Here is a 21,226-nt window from a genome sequence, read left to right as displayed (position 1 = left end):
TTTTTTGTTGAGAACGCGATTTTCTCAACAATTTCTCAACTTGAATATTACCCTAATCCTTTGAAAAAATGTTTGAAAAATTATTGAATTTTAGTATTTTTCAAACGTTTGTGTTTATTGGGTTTGTTCTGGGCGGACTGTAGCTCCTTTAAAGTTCTCGTTGAACGATGTGCATAAATTATAGGTAAATATGTCAAGTGGGAATGGATAAGTGAGTGATATATCATCAGTTTTGTATCAGTAGTTAAAATATTTCTAAACTTATGCAAAATTCCAGTGGCTAATGATACTTTTGCCTTTACATTTTTTATGTGTTCATCCCAAAGAAGATTGCTACACAAATTCACTCCTAAATATTTGACCGTCTTAGACTCTTGAATAGTTTCTCCATTAATTGGAACAGTCATCTCTCCAGTTTCTCTTACATTTGTGGTAAACCTAATGAACTTAGTTTTTGATGAGTTCAAAATAAGTTTATTTAATCGAGCATACTCCGACAATATTGATGCGTCGTATTGTATCTCCGTCTGCAATACTGTTTCATGTTTGTATTTGTAAAACAGACACAAGTCATCAGCAAACATTACTAACTTCCCATTAAAGTTTATATTTTTTAAATCATTTATATATATCTTGAAGAGTAGTGGTCCTAGTACACTTCCTTGCGGAACACCATAATTTACTGGCAATTTATTGCTCTTGGATTCGCCTACTTGGACATATTGAAATCGATTACTCAAATAATCTTTTAGAAGCTCCACTGTACGGCCAGATACTGTAACGTAGCTTTTCTAGCAATATGTCGTGTTGTACTAAGTCGAAAGCCTTTGAATAGTCGAAAAATTCGCGCGAAAAATCCAGGGTTGTATAAATATATGTCTGAATATACTTAAAACAAAGATTTCGCATTTATTCCGCACTAACGTTTTTTATATGGAGTATAACAGTTTTTCGTGCGAAAACGTGATCTTAGTACTAGGCTTAAGCTGAGTACTATGTTCAGTTTTCAAGCTGAAAACCAGCTTTTTTTCACGGTTACTTTTTTTAATCAATTAATTTCGAAATATTAAATGGTTCGCAATCAATACATTGGATCTTTTCCATCCTTAATTTGAAGAGACTTGATAAAAATGTTATCGTCTTCATATATATTTTTGCACTTTTAATTTAGTGTTTTGGTGAAAAACTCGAACATAGTACTCACCTTTAAGGGCAAAACTTGAACGAACACACAACAAATAGGCGATCTTCTGTTGTAGTGTTTATCCGACAGTGTAAGCCCGCTCTGACAAGTACAGTGCTCGGACGACAATGCTTGTGTCGAACATATCCCATATATTGTGCACATTATCAGTTAAGTCCGAAGGCATAATCGATACTGCTGCATGTTTATAGGATCGATAACACAATTACCGATTATTTAGTCATCGCCGACAAGTCGTATCGATCCGACACCGACATTCCGTCCGGAATAACTGATACTTTGTAAAGCGAATTAACCAGATTGTAAGATTCTTGACAAACACAGACAAATCGTACGGATAAACTTATAATGTGAACGGTACATTTAGGAGATTTCGGGCATAGTGTGAACGTGTCCGCCATCCACCTTTTGAGACAAATCCCACATGTTGGCCATAACATAATTTATGTTCCACGGCATTATCGACACTACAGCTAATTTATGTAACGATGACGTATTTATCGGTTTTTATCCTATCGGAGACAAATCTTAAGGCTTTGACAAAATATTCTAGGCGCCGTTTACACTATACGATAATGCCCTTGTCCAAATTTTCGAAACATATTACAGATGTTGGCCACCCCATATGTTCGTCGACATAATCGTATTCAAAATAATTTATAAACAGTTTATCGAAGAAAATTGTAAGGGAAATGTAGGTATAAAGTTTAATTACAATTTTTTCATCAATGGTCAATGTGGGAATAAGTTTTTGACCACACTCTGATATTTTTCACAAATACGGCGCATTAAATAATATTTAGCTATGTGACAAGGGCTCATATTATTTACAATCCTATTGAACAGTGTAAAGCTCCTCATATCCGTAAACAGAGTACTGGGTACTGCATATTCAGATAATGTAGCGATTATCCACTACTCATATAGTTGTCATCACTACAGACATCCATTGGTAAATACAACTCTGTGGTTGGCGTGTGTTTGTGTACAAGTAAAAAATGGAATTTGACAAATTTAATCATTTTTTGTGGAATATCAATTAATATTCCTCTCAAAATCCAACCAAAACAAGAATCAATTGTAATTTGTTAAATGCATACCGCAAACAGTCCAACGAGTAAACAAATACGTTACGCTAAACATAGCATAGAGTGGTAGTAAATTTTTTTTGCAACTAAACTGACGACACACAGTGGAACGACGGCATATTTCATCGAAAAGAAGTGGAGAGAAAAAACTGCAACAGCAATAACCAAAACTTTATTGAAATCTCCTCCGCGATGCCGTGTGTTATAATGTATTCCCATTAAATTATTTTTCATCCAGTGGAATAATTTTAAATATAAGTAAAAATTGTGGAAAAGTGAGCCATAAGAAAAAAAAAACGTCAAGAAAGTGAGCGGTGGTGCTAAAGGAATAAAAGAACAAAAATATTCGGAACAAGAAGAAGCATCAGTAGCGCATACATTAATAGGCAAAGAAAGTAAATGCATGAAAGAGCATACGTATTTTAAAAGCATTTAAAATTCCAATCCAATAACAAAATAAAATCCATCCTACTGTTACTATTGCTATTGTTAGTTTAAATCAATCACTTTGCTGAGGCGAAAAATCCAAGTAAAGTAGAAAAAAAAAATATTTTGGTAGCGGGAATCTGTGTATGGTGACCCCCCCAACCACTTGGGCCAAACGTGCTGCAAATGGTGAAAATGGTCAAGATTGCGGTGTCAAATTAACCATATCGATAGTTAAATAAATTTGGGGTTATTTCGATTATTTTGCAAAAAAAACGTAAAACAAATGTAAGTTAGTAAGAAATAAAAGTGCGAATCCCCACTTAACATTATTCTTAATTTTCAGAAAAAGTATGCCGTTCACATATTGCTGATAAGCTTCATTAACAACGACATTTTTGGGTTTTAATTTTTTCTTCACCTGTGGAATTATAAATCTGATTGCGTGTAGCTGAGTTGAAAATTCCCACAAAACTATTGGAAAGCCTTATTCTTTTCATTGCCTGCTGCTGCGGCAGGCCTTTTTGTAATTTTCTTTCCGATCGTTTTAAACAAAAGCTGCCACCATTCGGAGGAAAAATACTAACAACATGACCCACAATCTCGGTATGGCGCCATATCGTATGCCGGGTCCAGCAGGTGGTCTATGCCCGCCTGATTTTAAGCCACCACCTCCAACGGATATTATCTCGGCGCCGAGTAATCCGAAAAAACGCCGGAAGACAAATGCCAACTCCGCCGCCGCTGTGGCCGCAGCGGCAGCCGCTGCAGCTGCGGCCACAATGCAACAATCGCAGGCGCCACCAACACCGCAAGATTTGCTGCCCCCACCTCCAATGGGCGGATATGGCGATACAATAGTAGCTTCGAATCCTTTTGATGATACTCCGCCTTCAATGTCAAGCTCAATGTCATCCATGAGTCATATGGGTGGTCCTCCGGGTCATTTTGGTCCAGGACCTGGGCCTCACATGGGTATGGGCGGCCCACATGGTCCACACATGCATCCGCATATGCATCATCATCCTGGCGGTCCTCCACATCCACATCATCCAATGGGTGGTCCACCGATGCGTGGAATGAGTCCCATGGGCATGGGCAGTCCAATGGGAGGTCCAGGAGGGCCCGGTCATCCTATGGGTCCCGGACCGATGGGTATGCCTCCACATATGGGACACGGCCGACAAGGACCAGGAGGCCCACCGATGGGTAGTCCTATGGGCAGCTTAGCATCAATGGGCGGTATGAGTCCCATGGGAGGTATGGGTGGTCCAAGTATATCACCGCACCACATGGGCATGGGTGGTCTAAGTCCTATGGGCGGTCCTGTTCCAAACGGTCCTCGAGGTATGAGTTCACCCATGCCTGGGGGTCCGGGTGGATCAGGCCCCGGACCGGGTCAGTGTTCGCCCATGAATTCAATGCCAATGGGTTCACCGATGAGTGCAGCAATGGGTAGTCCTTTAGGACCACCAACGTCTCAACCAGGCCCACCTCACCCGCAAAATCAGTCGCAACTTCCTCCGCCTCACATGAACAACGGCCAAATGGGGCCACCTCCAATGCACAGTCCCCTAGGCAATGGACCCGCGCCACAAAATCATATGTCTGGTGGGCCAGGACCAGGACCTGGACCTGGCGGGCAGTTGCAACCTCCTCCTGGAATGATTCCGAATCAACAAGGTGGTATCTCTCCTGCTCACAGTATGGCCTCCAATGTAAGTGGTGGTGTGAATAGCAACAATTCAATAAACAGTAGCGGCAACAATAACAACAATAGCAATCAAAGTCAACAAAACCCTATGCTCTCGCCCGCGGCGTTAAGGCTTGGAATACCACATTCACCATCTGCCAGTATAACTCCAAATGGGCCCCTGCCATCTTCATCCACACCATCTTCCTGTACGTCCTCATCGAATTCTGCGACAACGACGACCACAGCGTCGACGTCAGTGCCTATATCTTCACCAGCGCCCGGAAATGGGCCTCCTGCAATGTCTCCACATCATACAATGTGCGGAAGCGGACCTAGACCGGGACCTAGTCCTGGTCCGGGTGGAGTAAATAATATGCCTGGTGGCCCTGGACGAAGTCCACTGGCCTCTCCGGCTCATCCTGGTAATACAAGTAACAACAACAGTAATAATGCAGCTGGAAACAACTCCATGACCAACATGGGCGGTGCTAGTCCTCACAACAACAATGGGCCCTCGAGTGCTGTAACATCACCTCTAGGTTGTGGACCCAACAACAATAGCAATAACAATGGTCCCAATGCTGGCGGAAATAGCGGCCTTGGCGGCGGACCCATGCAACAACAAATGAATCCTAATGTTCCTATGCAACAGCCACAACAATCACCGCATGCACATGTGCCGCTTGGGAGCGGAGGCTCCACAGGTAGCGGTCCAAGTTCAATGGGTGGTGGTGGACCCAATCAGATGTTACCACCGCAACAACCATCACCCCATCTTAATGTTCCGCCAAATATGAATCAAGGGCCAGGTCACGGTCCGAGTCCAGGCCCTAGTAGTGGCATGCCATCGCCACATATGATGCATGGACCTGGTGGTGGCCCTCCAATGGGCATGGGCTCTGGACCCCCAAATCATATGGGTGGCGGTGGTCCCCCACATCACATGATGGGTCCCGGCGGAAGCCCTCACATGGGTCCTGGAGGAAGTCCACATATGGGTCAAGGTCCTCCTAATTCTCACATGGGCAGTATGGGCCCAGGTCCAAATATGGGTCCCAGCGGCATGAATGGTCCACATCAGCATGGACCGCATGGTCCTCATGGGCCTCACGGTCCTCATGGCGGTATGCCACCACATCATCATCACAATCCTATGGGCGGTGGAGGCCCACCTGGTATGTTTGGCGGCCCAATGGGTCATATGGGCGGCCACATGGGTCCCGGAGGTCCTATGGGTCCTGGTGGTCCAATGGGTCCTGGTGGTCCAATGGGTCCTGGCGGTCCAATGGGTCCTGGTGGTCCTATGGGCCCCGGCGGTCCAATGGGTCCCGGTGGTCCAATGGGACCGGGTGGTCCAATGGGTCACGGGGGTCCAATGGGTCTAGGTGGTCCAATGGGACCCGGCGGTCCAATGGGTCCCGGGGGACCAATGGGACACGGCAATCCAATGGGTCCTGGCGGCGGTGGTCCCCCAAAACCAATGACGATGGGTGCCGGCAAAATGTATCCTCCTGGACAACCAATGGTCTTCAATCCACAAAATCCAAATGCGCCACCAATCTATCCATGCGGTATGTGCCACAAAGAAGTCAATGATAATGACGAAGCCGTCTTCTGTGAATCTGGTTGTAATTTCTTTTTTCATAGGTAAGTGAATGAACCATGTGAACTGGACGAAGAAGAAGAGTACAAATGCATAAAAACACAAACACTTGAACTTGAAAAACATCACTACTGATACCTACATTCATCCATCCAACCATTCATCATCCAATCCATCTATACATCCCCACGTTCTATCTCCTCACTACTTTAGTCTAACCTACATGCATAATTCACTCACAAGAAAAAAGGTACACGCTTAACAAGATATACAGTAATTGGATTATAGTAGAACATTAGAGAAACATTTATTATAAAAATAGTATTTTTTAAAACCACTAAACTCTTCCAATATATTCGAATTATAATGACTGACATATTCGTAAAAACTACACTTTTACCATCAAAAAATATTCTACTATACTACTACTACGATTATGTTTAGATCAAGTTATTTTATGGGAGACTATTTAGTTTTTAATACAATCCGTACAAATTTTCAATTTCGTCCAGACCTAACCTAACTAAATAACATTCATAATTTTGTGCCTAATAATAAAGTTATGTTTAAATCGAAAATTGAACATAGTAACGACCTTTAGGTGCCGTTTATGGAAAAAAATTACAAGAATAAAAATTTCCCCAGCTTTATTCAAGGTTTAATCACATTTCTCATAGTCCTAATTTCGATCTTCGTATTCCATTTTATCATATGTCACCATTAAAATAATTAGTAACACAACCTTTGAACTGTATGGAATGTGAAGAAATTTGTACAGGTATGAGCTAATTTGCTTGAGGGAATACAACGATAGTTTCTAGTCTTTTTTTATTAACCTAAAAAAACTTTGTCCTCTAAAAAGAAAACTTTTCTTTCATTGTACATTCTATATTGTGCTTGTGTTTTAAATTTGCCTATTGGGCACTATATCACAAATTTCCTAATGTTCTTGTTTGTTTTGTATTTTTGACTCATGATTTTTTTGGCACAAATCACTGTTTTATTCCAATAAAAATCGTGTATCGAAGTAGTTTTGCCATGGAGAATAAAACTTTCATAGGCGATATCATCTTCTTATCGAGTTAGTGTCTTCGTTAGAGAACAAATGTCTCACTACGCGATAAAGTCCGGAGAGTCGAACCTACACACAAAAAAATCTTTTTCTGATTCAATCACGAAATTAATTGATCCAATTATTTTTTAATTGAAATTTCTTCAATCACGAAAATAATAGTATCAATCACAGTTTTAATTGGACATAGAAAAAATTCTTGATTAAAAAAATAATTGATTTCATTAGCATATTTCAATTAATTTTTTAATTGATTCAATTAAAAATTTAATTGATGTTGATTGCAAAACTCAATTAATTTTTTAATTAAAAAAGGTCAATATTATCAATTACTTTCTGAACTGGCTTAGAGTTTGTATTTGGAACAACAAATGATTGTTTGAAATACATTTTTAATTATAAAATAAAAAAATTGTTCATCACTTTTTTTAACTGACTTAGTCTTTCGAATTTGATTAAAAAGTTAATTGTATTTTTTAATTAAACATTTTAAAATTCTCAATCATTTACTTAATTAACTTAATGTTTCTACCTTGATTAAAAAGTTAATTGTGTCAATTAATTTATTAATTGAAAACATTTTCAACTTCAATTAACTTTTTAATTGGAAATATTTTGGTGATATTTTTTTCTGTGTATGAATAAAAGAAGTAAAAAAATTGTATTTTTTTAAAAATAAAAATGGTGATCGCCCAGACCGAGCACTCGAAACCTTTCATTTCTTGGTTGAAAGTGGCTTTTTACATACATATGCTCTCAATGAAGTGCGTTTTAAAAATTAGCTGGGTCGACTTAAGGAGTTTATATTTAGATTTTTGATAGCTATTAATGTTTCGAAACGGGTAGTGGTTTTCATTGATATTGTGCTTGAGATATTACAGTAGTTTTCGCTTATAGTCGACAGTTAAGCTAATTCCTTTATATGCCACTTTGGTATATAACTGTTTTCGCACATTTAAAGGATTATAAAAGGAAAAATAAATAAAAGACGATTTATTTTTTTATTAAAATATATTTAAATCAATAAAATACATTTTCAAGAAAGCAAAATTAATTCAATTATATATTTGGTTAAAAACCAGATCTGACGCTTTTTTTATGATGTTGCAAAATTTAACTTTATTGTGGACTATATCTTAAATTGTCTATATCGATTTCTTTTCATCACAATAGAAAATGCAATATGTATAAAATCGGCTTATAAGTGAAATGCATTATTCAGCAAACTATATATGTGAAATTTATGTCACAATACTTAAAGAAAAAAGTCCCCTATTTTAAGCGAAAACTACACAAAAAATTTTTCACGAAAATTTTTCCAATTACAGTCCTGATTGAGTTTTAAAAAATATTCAATTAAAAATTTAATTGATTCACAAATTTGTTAATCGAAACAAAAACCAATCACAAAAATTATTAATATCAATGAATTTTGATACTATAATTTCTGTGATTGAAGACATTTCAATTAAAAATTAATTGGATCAATTAATTTTGTGATTGAATAAAAAAAAAAAATTGTGTGATTCTGTACCGCCAGAAAACTTCCTGGCAATTCGGAATAGTGACATTTTAGCGAAAGACGATAAAACAAATCTGCAAATGCGTACAGGATTACGACAAATACTTTAATTCGTCGTATTGTGTGAAGGGTTATTGACATTTCACCGCTATTGATCGATATTCCAAATTTAAAAACCAATATATCTGAAATCAAAATCTTAAGTGTGCTATTCTAAAGTAGAGGTTTCTTTTCCCTGGAAAGCGGGGTTTTTTTTTTTTTTGCAAAATTTCCGGAATGTCGCTCAAAGAAAAACTTCTTTCTTGTGGTATAAATTTTAGACACCTAAACAAATTCATTCATACCAAACGCAAATATTAGAAATACAATTTTAAAAGAAATTGCAATATTATTCCTAAAATATTTTTTTTTTTTTTTGAACTCCTCTACCATAAGTTTAAATCTTCCTATTTGTACTAAAACCAGCTTTTGTAAAATTGTTAGTAAAATTTTATGCAAAGTATTGTGAAAAAAATTTCCAACCTTAAGGTGAGTGTTATGTTCGAGTTTAGCCGCTAAAATCGCTAAAGTGAAAACTAAATCAGTAAGAACAAGTAAGGAAAGTCTAAAGTCGGGCGGGGCCGACTATATTATACCCTGCACCACTTTGTAGATCTAAATTTTCGATACCATATCACATATATGGGAGCTATATCTAAATCTGAACCGATTTCAATCAAATTTGGCACACATGACTATATTACTAATTGTACTCCTTGTGCAAAATTTCAAGCTAATCGGGATAAAACTCTGGCTTCTGGGTCCATATAAGTGCATATCGGGCGAAAGATATATATGGGAGCTATATCTAAATCTGAATCGATTTCAACCAAATTTGGCACGCATAGCTACAATGCTAAATCTACTCCCTGTGCAAAATTTCAACCAAATTGGGCCAAAACTCTGGCTTTTAGGACCATATTAGTCCATATCGGGCGAAAGATATATATGGGAGCTATATCTAAATCTGAACCGATTTCAATAAAATTTTGCACACTTGACTATATTACTAATTGTACTCCTAGTGCAAAATTTCAACCAAATTCGGCCAAAAATCTGGCTTCTGGGGCCATATAAGTCCATATCGGGCGAAAGATATATATTGGAGCTATATCTAAATCTGAACCGATTTCTTCCAAAATCAATAGGGTTCTATTCTGACCCAAATTAGTAACATGTGCCACATTTGAAGACGATTGGACTTAAATTGCGACCTAGACTTTGATCACAAAAATGTGTTCACAGACGGACAGACGGACATGGTTATATCGACTCAGGGACCCACCCTGAGCATTATTGCCAAAGACACCCTGTGTCTATCTCGTCTCCTTCTGGGTGTTACAAACATATGCACTAACTTATAATACCCTGTTCCACAGTGTGGCGCAGGGTATAAAAATGCATAACATTATACATATTTGTTGCAAATTTTATTATAACTTGATGGGGAAAAGCCCAAAGCAAATGTTCACAAAGTTTGTATTCCTTAAAGTGGATTACAAAAGAAAAGTAATCGTGAAAAAATTACCTTTAGGTTAGGTAAGTTAAAGTGGCAGCTCGATTAAGTTTCAGGCTCACTTAGACTATTCAGTTCATTGTGATACCACATTTCCGCCCTTAAATCCTGTGAAAGCGGGAGGGAAAATATGGGTCCATATTTATTCTAAGGAAATTTAGTATCATTTGATATTGATATTATTTTTGTTATTGAAAAACGAGGAGTTCAATTTTAAATGTAAATGGCAGTTTTATTAAAATCCACAAAACCAATAAAAAAAAATATTTTGCAGTAGTGCCTGTTTAGTAGAGGTTACATGAGTTTCTGCTTAGGTGATACTCAGCTTACGATACAATCGTGAGAAATTGAAAGAATTTTGAATGTTCTGATCCGACAGCGGCTTAACATAATCATTTTTGACAAATTTGCGTTCAGCCATAGATGTAGCGATCGGTCGTGATCTATATAAAAATATGACCTATATCTGTTATTTGTTCATTTCAAATAATCAATATTCACTTTTAGAAGAATACCTAAAACATAAGGACCATTGTGTTTTACCTAAAAATTAAATGCTTCATAATAGGCATATTAGACGTAACTGCCGTTTATTAACATGAATTTGAAAATTAATTTTTTTTGTAATAATCTTGCATTGTACATTTTTCTTTTCTTTCTAGGACATGTGTGGGTTTAACGGAGGCTGCCTTTAAAATGCTAACGAAAGAAGTTTTCGCTGAGTGGTGCTGTGACAAGTGTTTATCAACCAAAAACATACCAATGGTTAAATTTAAATGTTAAACACCATTACAACAATTGATAAAGAAAGAGGGACAAACATGCATGCAAAACAAAATCTATATATATATACATCAGTTTATCCTTGTATCAGATAGTTCGATGCAACGAAATTTACTAAATGCAATGTGTTGGTTGTTTATTAATAAACAGAGACAATGAGTGATAAATATCGAAAAATAAAACTAAAACAAAATGACCCCTTAAGAAATTAAAAAAAAAGAAATCCTATCCAAATTCTTCTCCCTGTCACAGTAAATGTAAGCAACTGAATCTATAAAAAAGGACTGCCTCTTGATTGTATAAAAAAGTAATATATATAAATATATATAAATATTATTGAATATATAGACAAAAAACAAAACACAACAATCCCTAAAACCATCTGAGAAAAGAATAATATGTTAATGTATTGAAAATACTTAGTTTATAACAACGATTACAAAATAATACCAAACAACAACAGTAGCACTACACCACAGCCACCATCTCCACCCACTCCTCCATACACCAACAAGAAACAAAAGCACAGAGTCAACTTATAAAAAAAATTTCCCCCTCCTTAAAAACAACAATTCCGGCTAAATGAACAATAAGATAAATGAAATTAAGAACGGAAACGGAAATCATCATCTAAAACACCACAACACATCATACATGAATATATAAGAGTATAATATAATAATAATATAAAAAAAACGAAAACAAAATAACATTAGGAAAAGAAAGTGAAAAAATTGTATAAAAATTTTGAAATATATTATAAAAATAAAAAAAAACAACAAAGAAAACATAAGTTACGATTTAAGCAATTGACGGATAAAAATAACAACAAACAATTTATATCATGTTTAAGAAATAAATTTAAAACAAACAAAATAAACAACCAGAAATAACAATAAGAAGTACACACACAAACATATTTACAATAGGTATAACAAAAAAAAAAACAAACAAAATTATCAACCACTACAAAAAAAAAAAAGAATTTTTATTTCTAAACACTTACCACAAATTAGAGAACATTTCTCAGCCTTGATTTCGAAAAAAAAAACAAATTAATTTTTTCTTTCAATACCTATCAGTCACACACAAACACCACATACACATTCTCCTAGTCTGTCCGTCTGCCTATAACACTTCCACATGCCATGGTCGGTCCCCTGGAAAACACCTGGTATTTGCATGTGTCTCAAAAACAATAGTTAAATTTTATTACAAAGTAAACAAACAAAAAAAAAAAACAAAAGGAAATTAATATATATTTAAATAAATATATATGGTTGGTTAAGTTTTATTACACAACATAACAATTTCAAAGCAAGAATATAATATAAAAAAAAATCACACACATACACATATACATATAGTATTGTCATATAACTGAATTAAAAATATATTTGTAAAAATAAAGGTTGTTTTTTTAATTTTCATTTCAATACAAAATTGTTCTTCTCTTCAGAATATATACTTGATGTATATAATCAAATTTATTGAGCCCTCATGGTGATTCCATTTCTAGATAAGAGATTTTTTGTTATACAAAATCTAGGACTTTTTTGTGATATTACCAGTTTATGCAAAGAAATACTTAGATCTTGCAAAATATTCTCGTATAAAAAATATTACCAGTAATTAAAGTCTTAATTGAATTTAAAATTTAGTTAGGTATAATAATCAATTAATTGATTTCAATAGTTTTCTATCAAAACAAAAATTAAAATAATTTTTTTTGTTGAAGCTTTATTGGTGAATTATTCCTCGAAATATATTTTCAATAAAAATCTTAATTGAATTTGGAAATATATTCGATAACAGATTAATTAATTTATTTGTTTAATTAAACCAATGCAATTTTTAATGACATCAAATAATTGAATTAAATAAATTGGATCAACCAATTTCATGCTGGGCCTATTATAAAACCCCAAGTGAACAGAATTGTTGGGTTTCGCATCATAATCGTTATAATGGACCTGGTATCGTTGCCAAATTCCAAGATGGAGGTCCAAAAAAAACTGCAACATTCGGTGGATGAAGGCAACTAAATTCAAGCTATAGTGGCAATAAAATGGCTAAAGATCAGAAAATGTACGGAAAACAAGGTCAAACGAAGGAAAGTTCCATTTCGATTTATCATGTTCCATTTCAATTTATGCTGTCGATGTTCTCTCACCTGCTGTTTTTTATCTATTCTGGCGTGTACCATTATCGGTAAAGGTGTGACCAAGAATGACCATCTGGCAAAACGATAGACTTCCATTTTGGATATTTTACGAGAGCAAGGTAAGTGCAAAAAAATATGCCAGTATGGATACTCTGAAGAAAACCATTAAACGGGAATGGGCTGGATCCTGGTTTTGGTTTTATATTTAAGAATCCCTATCAAAAAGGGGCAAAATTCACATGATCTTGGTTTAGTTCTAATTTTCATATACTCGATCTTATTTCTCACAGCGAAATTTATCAATTTATTCAGGCAATTTTAACAAAATAATTATGAATAATATTAGCGAAATTTTTCTTGAACTTTTACGATGATACTGTTATGTCACATCCACTTTCCAAGCATCGATACAACTCTGGAAATTTTATAATGTCGGTATTGCTCAAGTTACCTGCCTTGTAAAGATTCGAATATATCTACAATAAAAATTTTTAAAAATTAAATTAATATAAAAATAAATTAAAAACAAAATGAAGTACATGTATTGGGGTGTACACAATCTTCGCCTGAGTCAATCTAACCCTGACTGTACGTTTGCTATAATAGCTACGCATCTCCAACGATGCCTAGGCAATAATTATGTTATGTTAAGACTAAATAATTCCCTCACTCAAGTAAGAATTTCAGCAAAGAAAAACCATGGGTTACTACTGTTGGATGTTTGTAATTATTGGCCTAAAGAAAAATAAAAAAAAATTTTAAAGCTCTGAAATGTTACCCCACGGATTTACAAGAAGCAATCACCTTATTTGAAACATGCCATTTATCGAAAAGTTTTAAAATTATACCCAAAGAAATTTGCTAGTACATACAGCAGAAAAGTCTGCTAAAGTCAAATAAATGACAACCGTCAGAAGGTAATTGGGGAAACGGTGGGATCAAGGCAGATTTAGTAAGTTAGTTTTAGTATTACAAGAACAAAAATGTCAGTCGCCATATTGAAGCTTTGATTGTCAGTCAAATTGAATTAAATTTCCCACTTGTTGATCAATATGTTCAACAAGTGGGAAATTTGAAATAGAGAAAATCTGGAAATGTATGCTTCGAAATATGAGGAAATGTCTTACGGTTCGCAAGAATAGTTGAAGTAATTGCCATCAATTATGAGGACAATTTATTTCGATACTTTTCTGTCATAAATTTAAAGCAAATTAAATATTTCAAAATTTTTGGTATAAAATAATTTTATTTTGAATTTTTATTTGTCACAATCAGCGTTACGGTTGTGCCACTTTAGTGTCAAATTTGCCACTTTTTTTGGCCGGTACCACTTTTGTGCCACTAAATGTGATACTTTTTACGGTTTTGTACCACTTTTCCAATAATTTATGCCACTTTTTCAAAAGTTTAAAATGTATGGGAATTTAACATCATAAATAAAATAAATATTCAGAAAATTCGATATTGTGTACCAACAAAAAAAAGATGTCGTCCGTTAATTCTTAATATATGTGAGCGGCTATGATTCAATTTAGGTTATGTCAAATTTTTTGTGGAGTAAATATCAAGATTTGTAGTGTGACCGCAAAGAATAATTGATGGATCCCATTAGACCTCAGGTAAAAAAGTTTGCAATCACTCTTGGAGACTGATTGTTGTAGTTCGGCAGACTATAATTTTGATAAAATATATTATTTTTTGTATTAAAGAAATTACAAAAAAAATACATAGGCCATGAAGCCAAATCAGAAATTATTTCAGAAAGCATCCCTCAAACTGGTACAACCACAGTAAAACTTATCTTTTAAAATTTTACCCTAAAATTGTCAAATTTTATTATGAATTGACATAACAACAAAAAATGGAATAATACAAAATTCTTAAGTTTTAAGTTTTTTTGGTACAAGTTAATAAAAAGAATGTGCCACTTTTTTTTGACGTTTGCCACTTTTTGAAAATTCCCAACGGCAACGCTGTAAGGGGTAAAAGCTACAATGTGTGCTCATTGTGAAGGTACCTCAAAGAGAAAAAATAAATTCTTGTAGACGGGAAGAAAGCAGAATATTTAATTCAATGATATATAATCATAGTTTGAAGAAATACTGCATAGTATTTGGTAGGGGGAGATGACACACCCATAAAACCCCCTTAGCTAGGCCTATGCCATTAAGCAAATACCAACAATCAAAGTTCTGCTCAAATGAAAAAATTGTAATCACCTGATAGCTTGAAACTACCTTCCTAAATATATCTTGGGTGGGATATGCAGCTATAACCCATATAACTATATATGGGTTTATGACGCCAAAAATGCCGTCTTTGGCGATGATGACCCAAGAATAGAAACTAGAGAGTAATAATTATTCAACAGTTGGATCGAATATGGGAAAGAAAACGAGATTGAATGCATTAGGTTTGGACCTAGGCATGAGATACCATTCCGAATGCGAATTAGAACGCAACTGCGTGAACATATAGTCCGCATGGGCTCGGTTTAATTAAATAAAGATGAATATGAATGTATTCACGGATAGCAGGAAGGCGATTAAACAATGCCGTCTTAAGATGCAAAAATATAATTGACAGTTAAAACAAGTATAAACGGCCGTGAGTTCGGCCAGGCCGAATCTTATGTACCCTCCACCATGGATTGCGTAGAAACTTCTACGAAAGACTGTCATCCACAATCGAATTACTTGGGTTGTGGTATCTTAACTCGTTTTCTAAATTGTGAGTAAGTCCATACGTGGTATATATTAGACAAAAAATGTATGTGTAGGTAAGTCTACAAATAATTACGAATCGATATGGACTTTTGCACGGTACGTAGGGAGCCATAATTGAAATATGGGGGTCGCTTATATGGGGGCCATATATAATTATGGACTGATATGAACCAATTCCTGCATGGTTGTTGGATACCATATACTAGCATCACGTACCAAATTTCAACCGAATCGGATGAATTTTGCTCTTCCAAGGGGCTCCGGAGGTCAAATCTGGGGATCGGTCTATGTGAGGGCTATATATAATTATGGACCAATTTTTGCATGGTTGTTAGAGACCATATACTAACACCATGTACCAAATTTCAGCCGGATCGGATGAAATTTGCTTCTCTTAGAGGCTCCGAAAGCCAAATTTGGGGGTCATTTTATATGGGGGCTATACGTAAAAGTGGTCCCGATGTGGCCCATTTGCAATACCATCCGACCTACATCATTAACAACTACTTGTGCCAAGTTTGAAGTCGATAGCTTGTTTCGTTCGGAAGTTAGCGTGATTTCAACTGACGGACGGACATGCTCAAATCGACTCAGAATTTCACCACGACCCCGAATATATATACTTATGGGGTCTTAGATGTGTTACAAACGGAATGACAAAGTTAATATACCCCCATCCTATGGTGGAGGGTATAAAAAGGCTGCCCTTATATTCAAAGAGTTTTCAGAATATAAAACGATCAACAGCATCCGCATCGTATGGTTGCCTGGACATGCTGGAATAAAGAGGCCACCGTAGTGCAATAGTTAGCATGTCCGCTTTGCATACCAATGGTCATCAGATGAATCCCAGCTTCGACCAAACACCAAAAAGATTTTCAATTGTGGATTATATCCTTTCAGTAATGCTGGTGTTTCAAAGCTTCTCTAAATGGTTTCACGGTAATGGGAAACGTCGTTTGGATTCCGTTCTTAAAAGGAGGTGCCTTGTCATTGGGCTAAACATAGAATTGAGAAGAACTCATTGGTAAGAGAGAAGTTCTCCACTTGTGGTACCACAATGGACTGAATTGTTAAAGTGATCCTAATATAACTGAATTGTCTAAGTGATTCTAAAATGACCGAGCGGTACAACATTGCCCGAATATTTCCGATACAAAAGATACGTCCATTAAAAACTTCGAAATTAGAAATGATATCATCTGTTCAAATTGTTCTATTTATTCAGAAGACTAACACAATAGGGTACAACAGACTTAACACAGGCTTAGGTTTATGTCAGGTGCGAAATCTATTGATAGAGAAATCCGACTTTTCAAGCTAACAAATACCTTAATAGTATACAGTCCAAATTACCAAAAAAACGTTGTTCATTTTTCTTAGAAATTTACATTTTTTCTACTCTTTGATTATATCACAAAAATACGTACCATTTCTAAAATTCGCATATCCTTCAAAACATCCATTCTCATTTGCATGTATGTAAGACGTAATCGTTCCTCTGCGGCAGATATAAAGCCCGGTTTCCAATGTACTTGATTTCGGAGAGCCATTTGTCTGTTTCTTTCGGCAATAACACGTGGCAGGGCAGATCGTTTACGACGACGTTCTTCAAATTTCAAAGGAACTTTTCGATTTAAAATATCATTTAGCTTACGTCTCTTCTCCTCCAATTGCAGACGTAATTTTTTTGATGCTTCCTCGCGTTTTTTACTAGCTGCAGTTTCAGCAAAGATAGAGGCTTGATTTTCCTGACCATAAAATTGACTGTAGTAGTTTAATTTTCTGGCATCACTGGGTGGCATAATACGTCTAAAATTACCCAAATGGCTCTCTTCCCAAGCAATTTGTTGGGCTAGAGCACTAAACCGGGGACTATTGTTTTCGACTTCCAGACGTGGCTCATTGGCAATAGATGATCTAAGCGAAAGGCCAATATTTTGTAGGATTATTCCAAAAAAATATTGATATGCTAAAAGCTTACCTATTTGCTTGTTTTAGCTTTAGTAAACGATGTTTCACCCTCTTACGATCCTCCTTTAATATTTGTTTCTTATCAGCCAAAGCCGTACTCACCAACATCAGTGTGTCCCTTATCAAAGGCCTCTTAACCTGGCGGTCCACCAATTCGTGTGTATGAAAACTAGGTGAATGATTGACCTCCAATACATATGGACGAAATTTCGAATCCACCAGTATGTCAAACCCTAAAATCTCAAAACAAGCTTGAATTTTATCATGACTTGGAAAACAAGCATGATAATTATGCTTCAATACAGGCCAAGCACTTAGAACTGTCTTAATAATGATATCGTCAATTTTTGACCAGAACTCTTCAACGTTATGATGGCGTTGACGTAACCATTTGTTTATGGAATTCAATTTACGTTTACTGCCACAGTCATCATTATCACATAGATCATATTGAGAATTGCGCTTGTTTACGGAATAATTCGTGAGATGCATAAAGAGATCGGAACTATTATTTGCCGATGGCTCCACGTATTTACTTGTGGCAAAACGTACCAAACCCTCGTTATACATGAATATACGTAGAGGATCAACCGAAGTTATTAGGACATAAAGACGCAAATCAAATTTATAGCCATCGATCAGTAAGGGCTTGCCAATATAAGTCTGACAGATCATGCGATCGGTGGGATTGATACCCCTCAAATCATTAGTCAGCCATATGCCTCGACCTTGAGCACCAGCATCTGGTTTGATAATAAACGTTTTTTGTTTGGAACTATTGTTGCAATAGTTTACCGCTTCGCCATAGCTGCAAATATGAGTTTATTTTATTCGAATTCCTTGTACATTTTTACTCTAACAACTCACTCTGCGGGAAATATCCATGTTTTGGGAAATATTTTATAATCTTTGGGATATAACTTCAACATACGATTAAGATTTCTGGATAATAAATCCTTGCGACATATCTCCATCATACCGGGAAAATGATTGATTTGTTGAAAGCGCTTCATATTTTTATAGAGTTCAACTCCTGGCAAAGAGTCTGTCCATAATATATTCCATAGTTTATTTTCTTTCACTACTTTAAAGCCCAATGACTTGGCCATGGCTCCAATCATAGAATAACGAGAATTTGAAATACATATGCTGCCCCGGATAGAACTGTGATTATGATAAGTTTATTATTATACACACAGAAAAAATTTCTGATTCAATCACGAAATTAATTGATCCAATCAATTTTTAATTGAAATGTCTTCAATCACGGAAATTATAGTATCAATTTAAAAAAATTAATTGATACTATTAATTTTTGTGATTGATTTTGGTTTCAATTAAAAAATTTATTGAATCAATTAAAATTGTAATTGAATATTTTTTAAAACTCACGGAGCCACCGTGATGTAATGGTTAGCATGCCCGCCTTGCATACACAATGTCGTGGGTTCGATTCCTGCTTCGACCGAACACCAAAAAGATTTTCAGTGGTGGATTATCCCACCTCAGTAATGCTGGTGACATTTCTGAGTGTTTAAAAGCTTCTCTAAGTGGTTTCACTGCAATGTGGAACGCCGTTCGGACTCGGCTATAAAAAGAAGGCACCTTATCATTGAGCTTAACATGGTATCGGGCAGCACTCAGTGATAAGAGAGAAGTTCAACACTGTAGTATCACAATGGACTGAATAGTCTAAGTGAGCCTGATACATTGGGCTGACACCTAACCTATCCTAAGAATTTAATTGAACAAATTTTCGTGACATTTTTTTCTGTGTACTATAATGATGGAATGAGCGGAATATAGGAAAAATACTGGTGCTAATAGCAAACATTTTTAGCAGTACACCTGTCTTGGGAGATAGAAGTTCAAAGTGAACTTGATGTAACGAGTTGCCACTATACTTAACCTAACCTGGGCGTATCCATTCAGCAGACACATTTGGAAAGGAAAATAATTCATGGTCGATGGAGTCCACGTGATCAGAGTGAATGGAAAGGAGAAACATATAGGAGTGTATAAGGACGTGTGGTCTTAAGGATGACAAGCACACTATGGGGAAGCCCGAACACTTAAATTGTGCTTGTGAATTTGTTCAATATTTCATGGTTATTAGTAACAGCTGCCCCATCATTGAGTTGAGGGATTCAAAACAATATCCATATATTAATTTTATAACTAACCTGATAGAGGGCATCGATTCAGAACATTTTTCCATTTCCTTAGAATTATCCGGAGTTGGAATTTTCACCCGAAAACAGGTATTATTGATGTGAATTAAACCATCTGCCGTAGTTTTATTATCCGTAATGTGTTCTTCATCATTTTTCTGGTGCCCTTTTGATTTGTTATTCAACTGAAACTTTCCATCATTACTTCTTTTGCCACAATAACTTTCTTGATCTTCTTGTGGTTTTGGCATTCCATTGCGTTCGTAAAAAATATCCTCATTAATCGAATCAAAATTAAGGCTACGTTCTCTTTCTCTGTGTAGTTGTTCTTTGGACATACGTCGTAACGTTTGTATGCGTTTGAAAAATTTCGACTTTCGAAGATTCATATCGAATAAGTGGACAATGTAGTATTTTGTTTTGAGGAGTTTTAATCCGTTGAGGTAATCTCAGAAAATAGTTTTTTTTTATAATTATGGTTAGGAATTTCTTGTGAAAGGTTTTAAATCAATCATTCCTGTTTTACGAATAAATGTTGTGTGATTTTAAATAATTTATTTTTATATTCGAGCAAGTTTTGGAAGTACATTTTTGGTGAAAAATACTATTCTATGCATGGTTATAAAAGTACACTTTGTAAAATTCTGTGAGTCAAAAGACTGTTGACGAAGTTTTAGATCGAAAACTATGCGATGTCTGTAACGAAAACTACTAGAAAGGTAATGCTTCGACAAGTCAACATTTTCAATAGAAATGAAATTTTGACAACATTTTCCACAGATATTATTTTTTTGACAAAACGTTTTAATAGAAATAAAATTTTGACAAAATTTTCTATAGAAATAAAATTTTGACAAAATTTTTTATAGAAATAAAATTTTGACAAAATTTTCTATAGAAATAAAATTTTGACAAAATTTTCTATAGAAATAAAATTTTGAAAAAATTTTCTATAGAAATAAAATTTTGACAAAATTTTCTATAGAAATAAAATTTTGACAAAATTTTCTATAGAAATAAAATTTTGACACAATTTTCTAAAGAAATAAAATTTTGACAAAATTTTCTATAGAAATAAAATTATTACAAAATTGTCTATAGAAATAAAATTTTGACAAAATTTCCTATAGAAATAAAATTTTGACAAAATTTTTATAGAAATAAAATTTTGACAAAATTTTCTTTAGAAATAAAATTTTGACAAAATTTTCTTTAGAAATAAAATGTTGACAAAATTTTCTA

General features: G+C 35.1%; 2 protein-coding genes across 5 annotated transcripts; one reads left to right on the top strand and one right to left on the bottom strand.

Moving 5' to 3' along the window:
* The first annotated feature begins 2,154 nt into the window (after positions 1 to 2,154).
* pygo (pygopus family PHD finger) lies at positions 2,155 to 12,359 on the top strand. 3 transcript variants are annotated; one of them, XR_012717920.1, is made up of 4 exons: positions 2,155 to 3,006; positions 3,065 to 5,985; positions 6,062 to 6,267; positions 10,829 to 12,359. XR_012717920.1 is itself a non-coding variant. In XM_075290237.1 (3 exons), exons 2-3 carry the CDS (start codon positions 3,309 to 3,311, stop codon positions 10,947 to 10,949), a joined length of 2,874 nt encoding a protein of 957 aa, XP_075146352.1. In that variant the 5' UTR covers positions 2,155 to 3,006; positions 3,065 to 3,308; the 3' UTR covers positions 10,950 to 12,359. The 3 variants fall into 3 exon arrangements, 1 of the variants encoding a protein (XP_075146352.1); XR_012717919.1 differs by having other exon boundaries at positions 3,065 to 6,267; XM_075290237.1 differs by lacking the exon at positions 6,062 to 6,267 and having other exon boundaries at positions 3,065 to 6,061.
* A 1,031-nt stretch (positions 12,360 to 13,390) lies between these two features.
* TTLL6B (Tubulin tyrosine ligase-like 6B) lies at positions 13,391 to 20,511 on the bottom strand. Of its 2 annotated transcripts, none has more exons than XM_075290238.1 (5): positions 19,997 to 20,511; positions 18,681 to 18,977; positions 17,824 to 18,621; positions 17,270 to 17,759; positions 13,391 to 13,589 (listed from the first exon to the last, which is right to left on the bottom strand). In XM_075290238.1, exons 1-5 carry the CDS (start codon positions 20,371 to 20,373, stop codon positions 13,479 to 13,481), a joined length of 2,073 nt encoding a protein of 690 aa, XP_075146353.1. In that variant the 5' UTR covers positions 20,374 to 20,511; the 3' UTR covers positions 13,391 to 13,478. The 2 variants fall into 2 exon arrangements, with proteins under 2 accessions (XP_075146353.1, XP_075146354.1); XM_075290239.1 differs by having other exon boundaries at positions 18,681 to 18,962.
* Positions 20,512 to 21,226: the final 715 nt, after the last annotated feature.

This window comes from Haematobia irritans, chromosome 1 (assembly GCF_050003625.1).
Source record: "Haematobia irritans isolate KBUSLIRL chromosome 1, ASM5000362v1, whole genome shotgun sequence".
Classification (NCBI taxonomy): Eukaryota; Metazoa; Arthropoda; class Insecta; order Diptera; family Muscidae; genus Haematobia; species Haematobia irritans.
The sequence above is the reverse complement of the archived record's forward strand: the minus strand, read 5'-3'. Positions and strand labels throughout refer to the sequence as shown.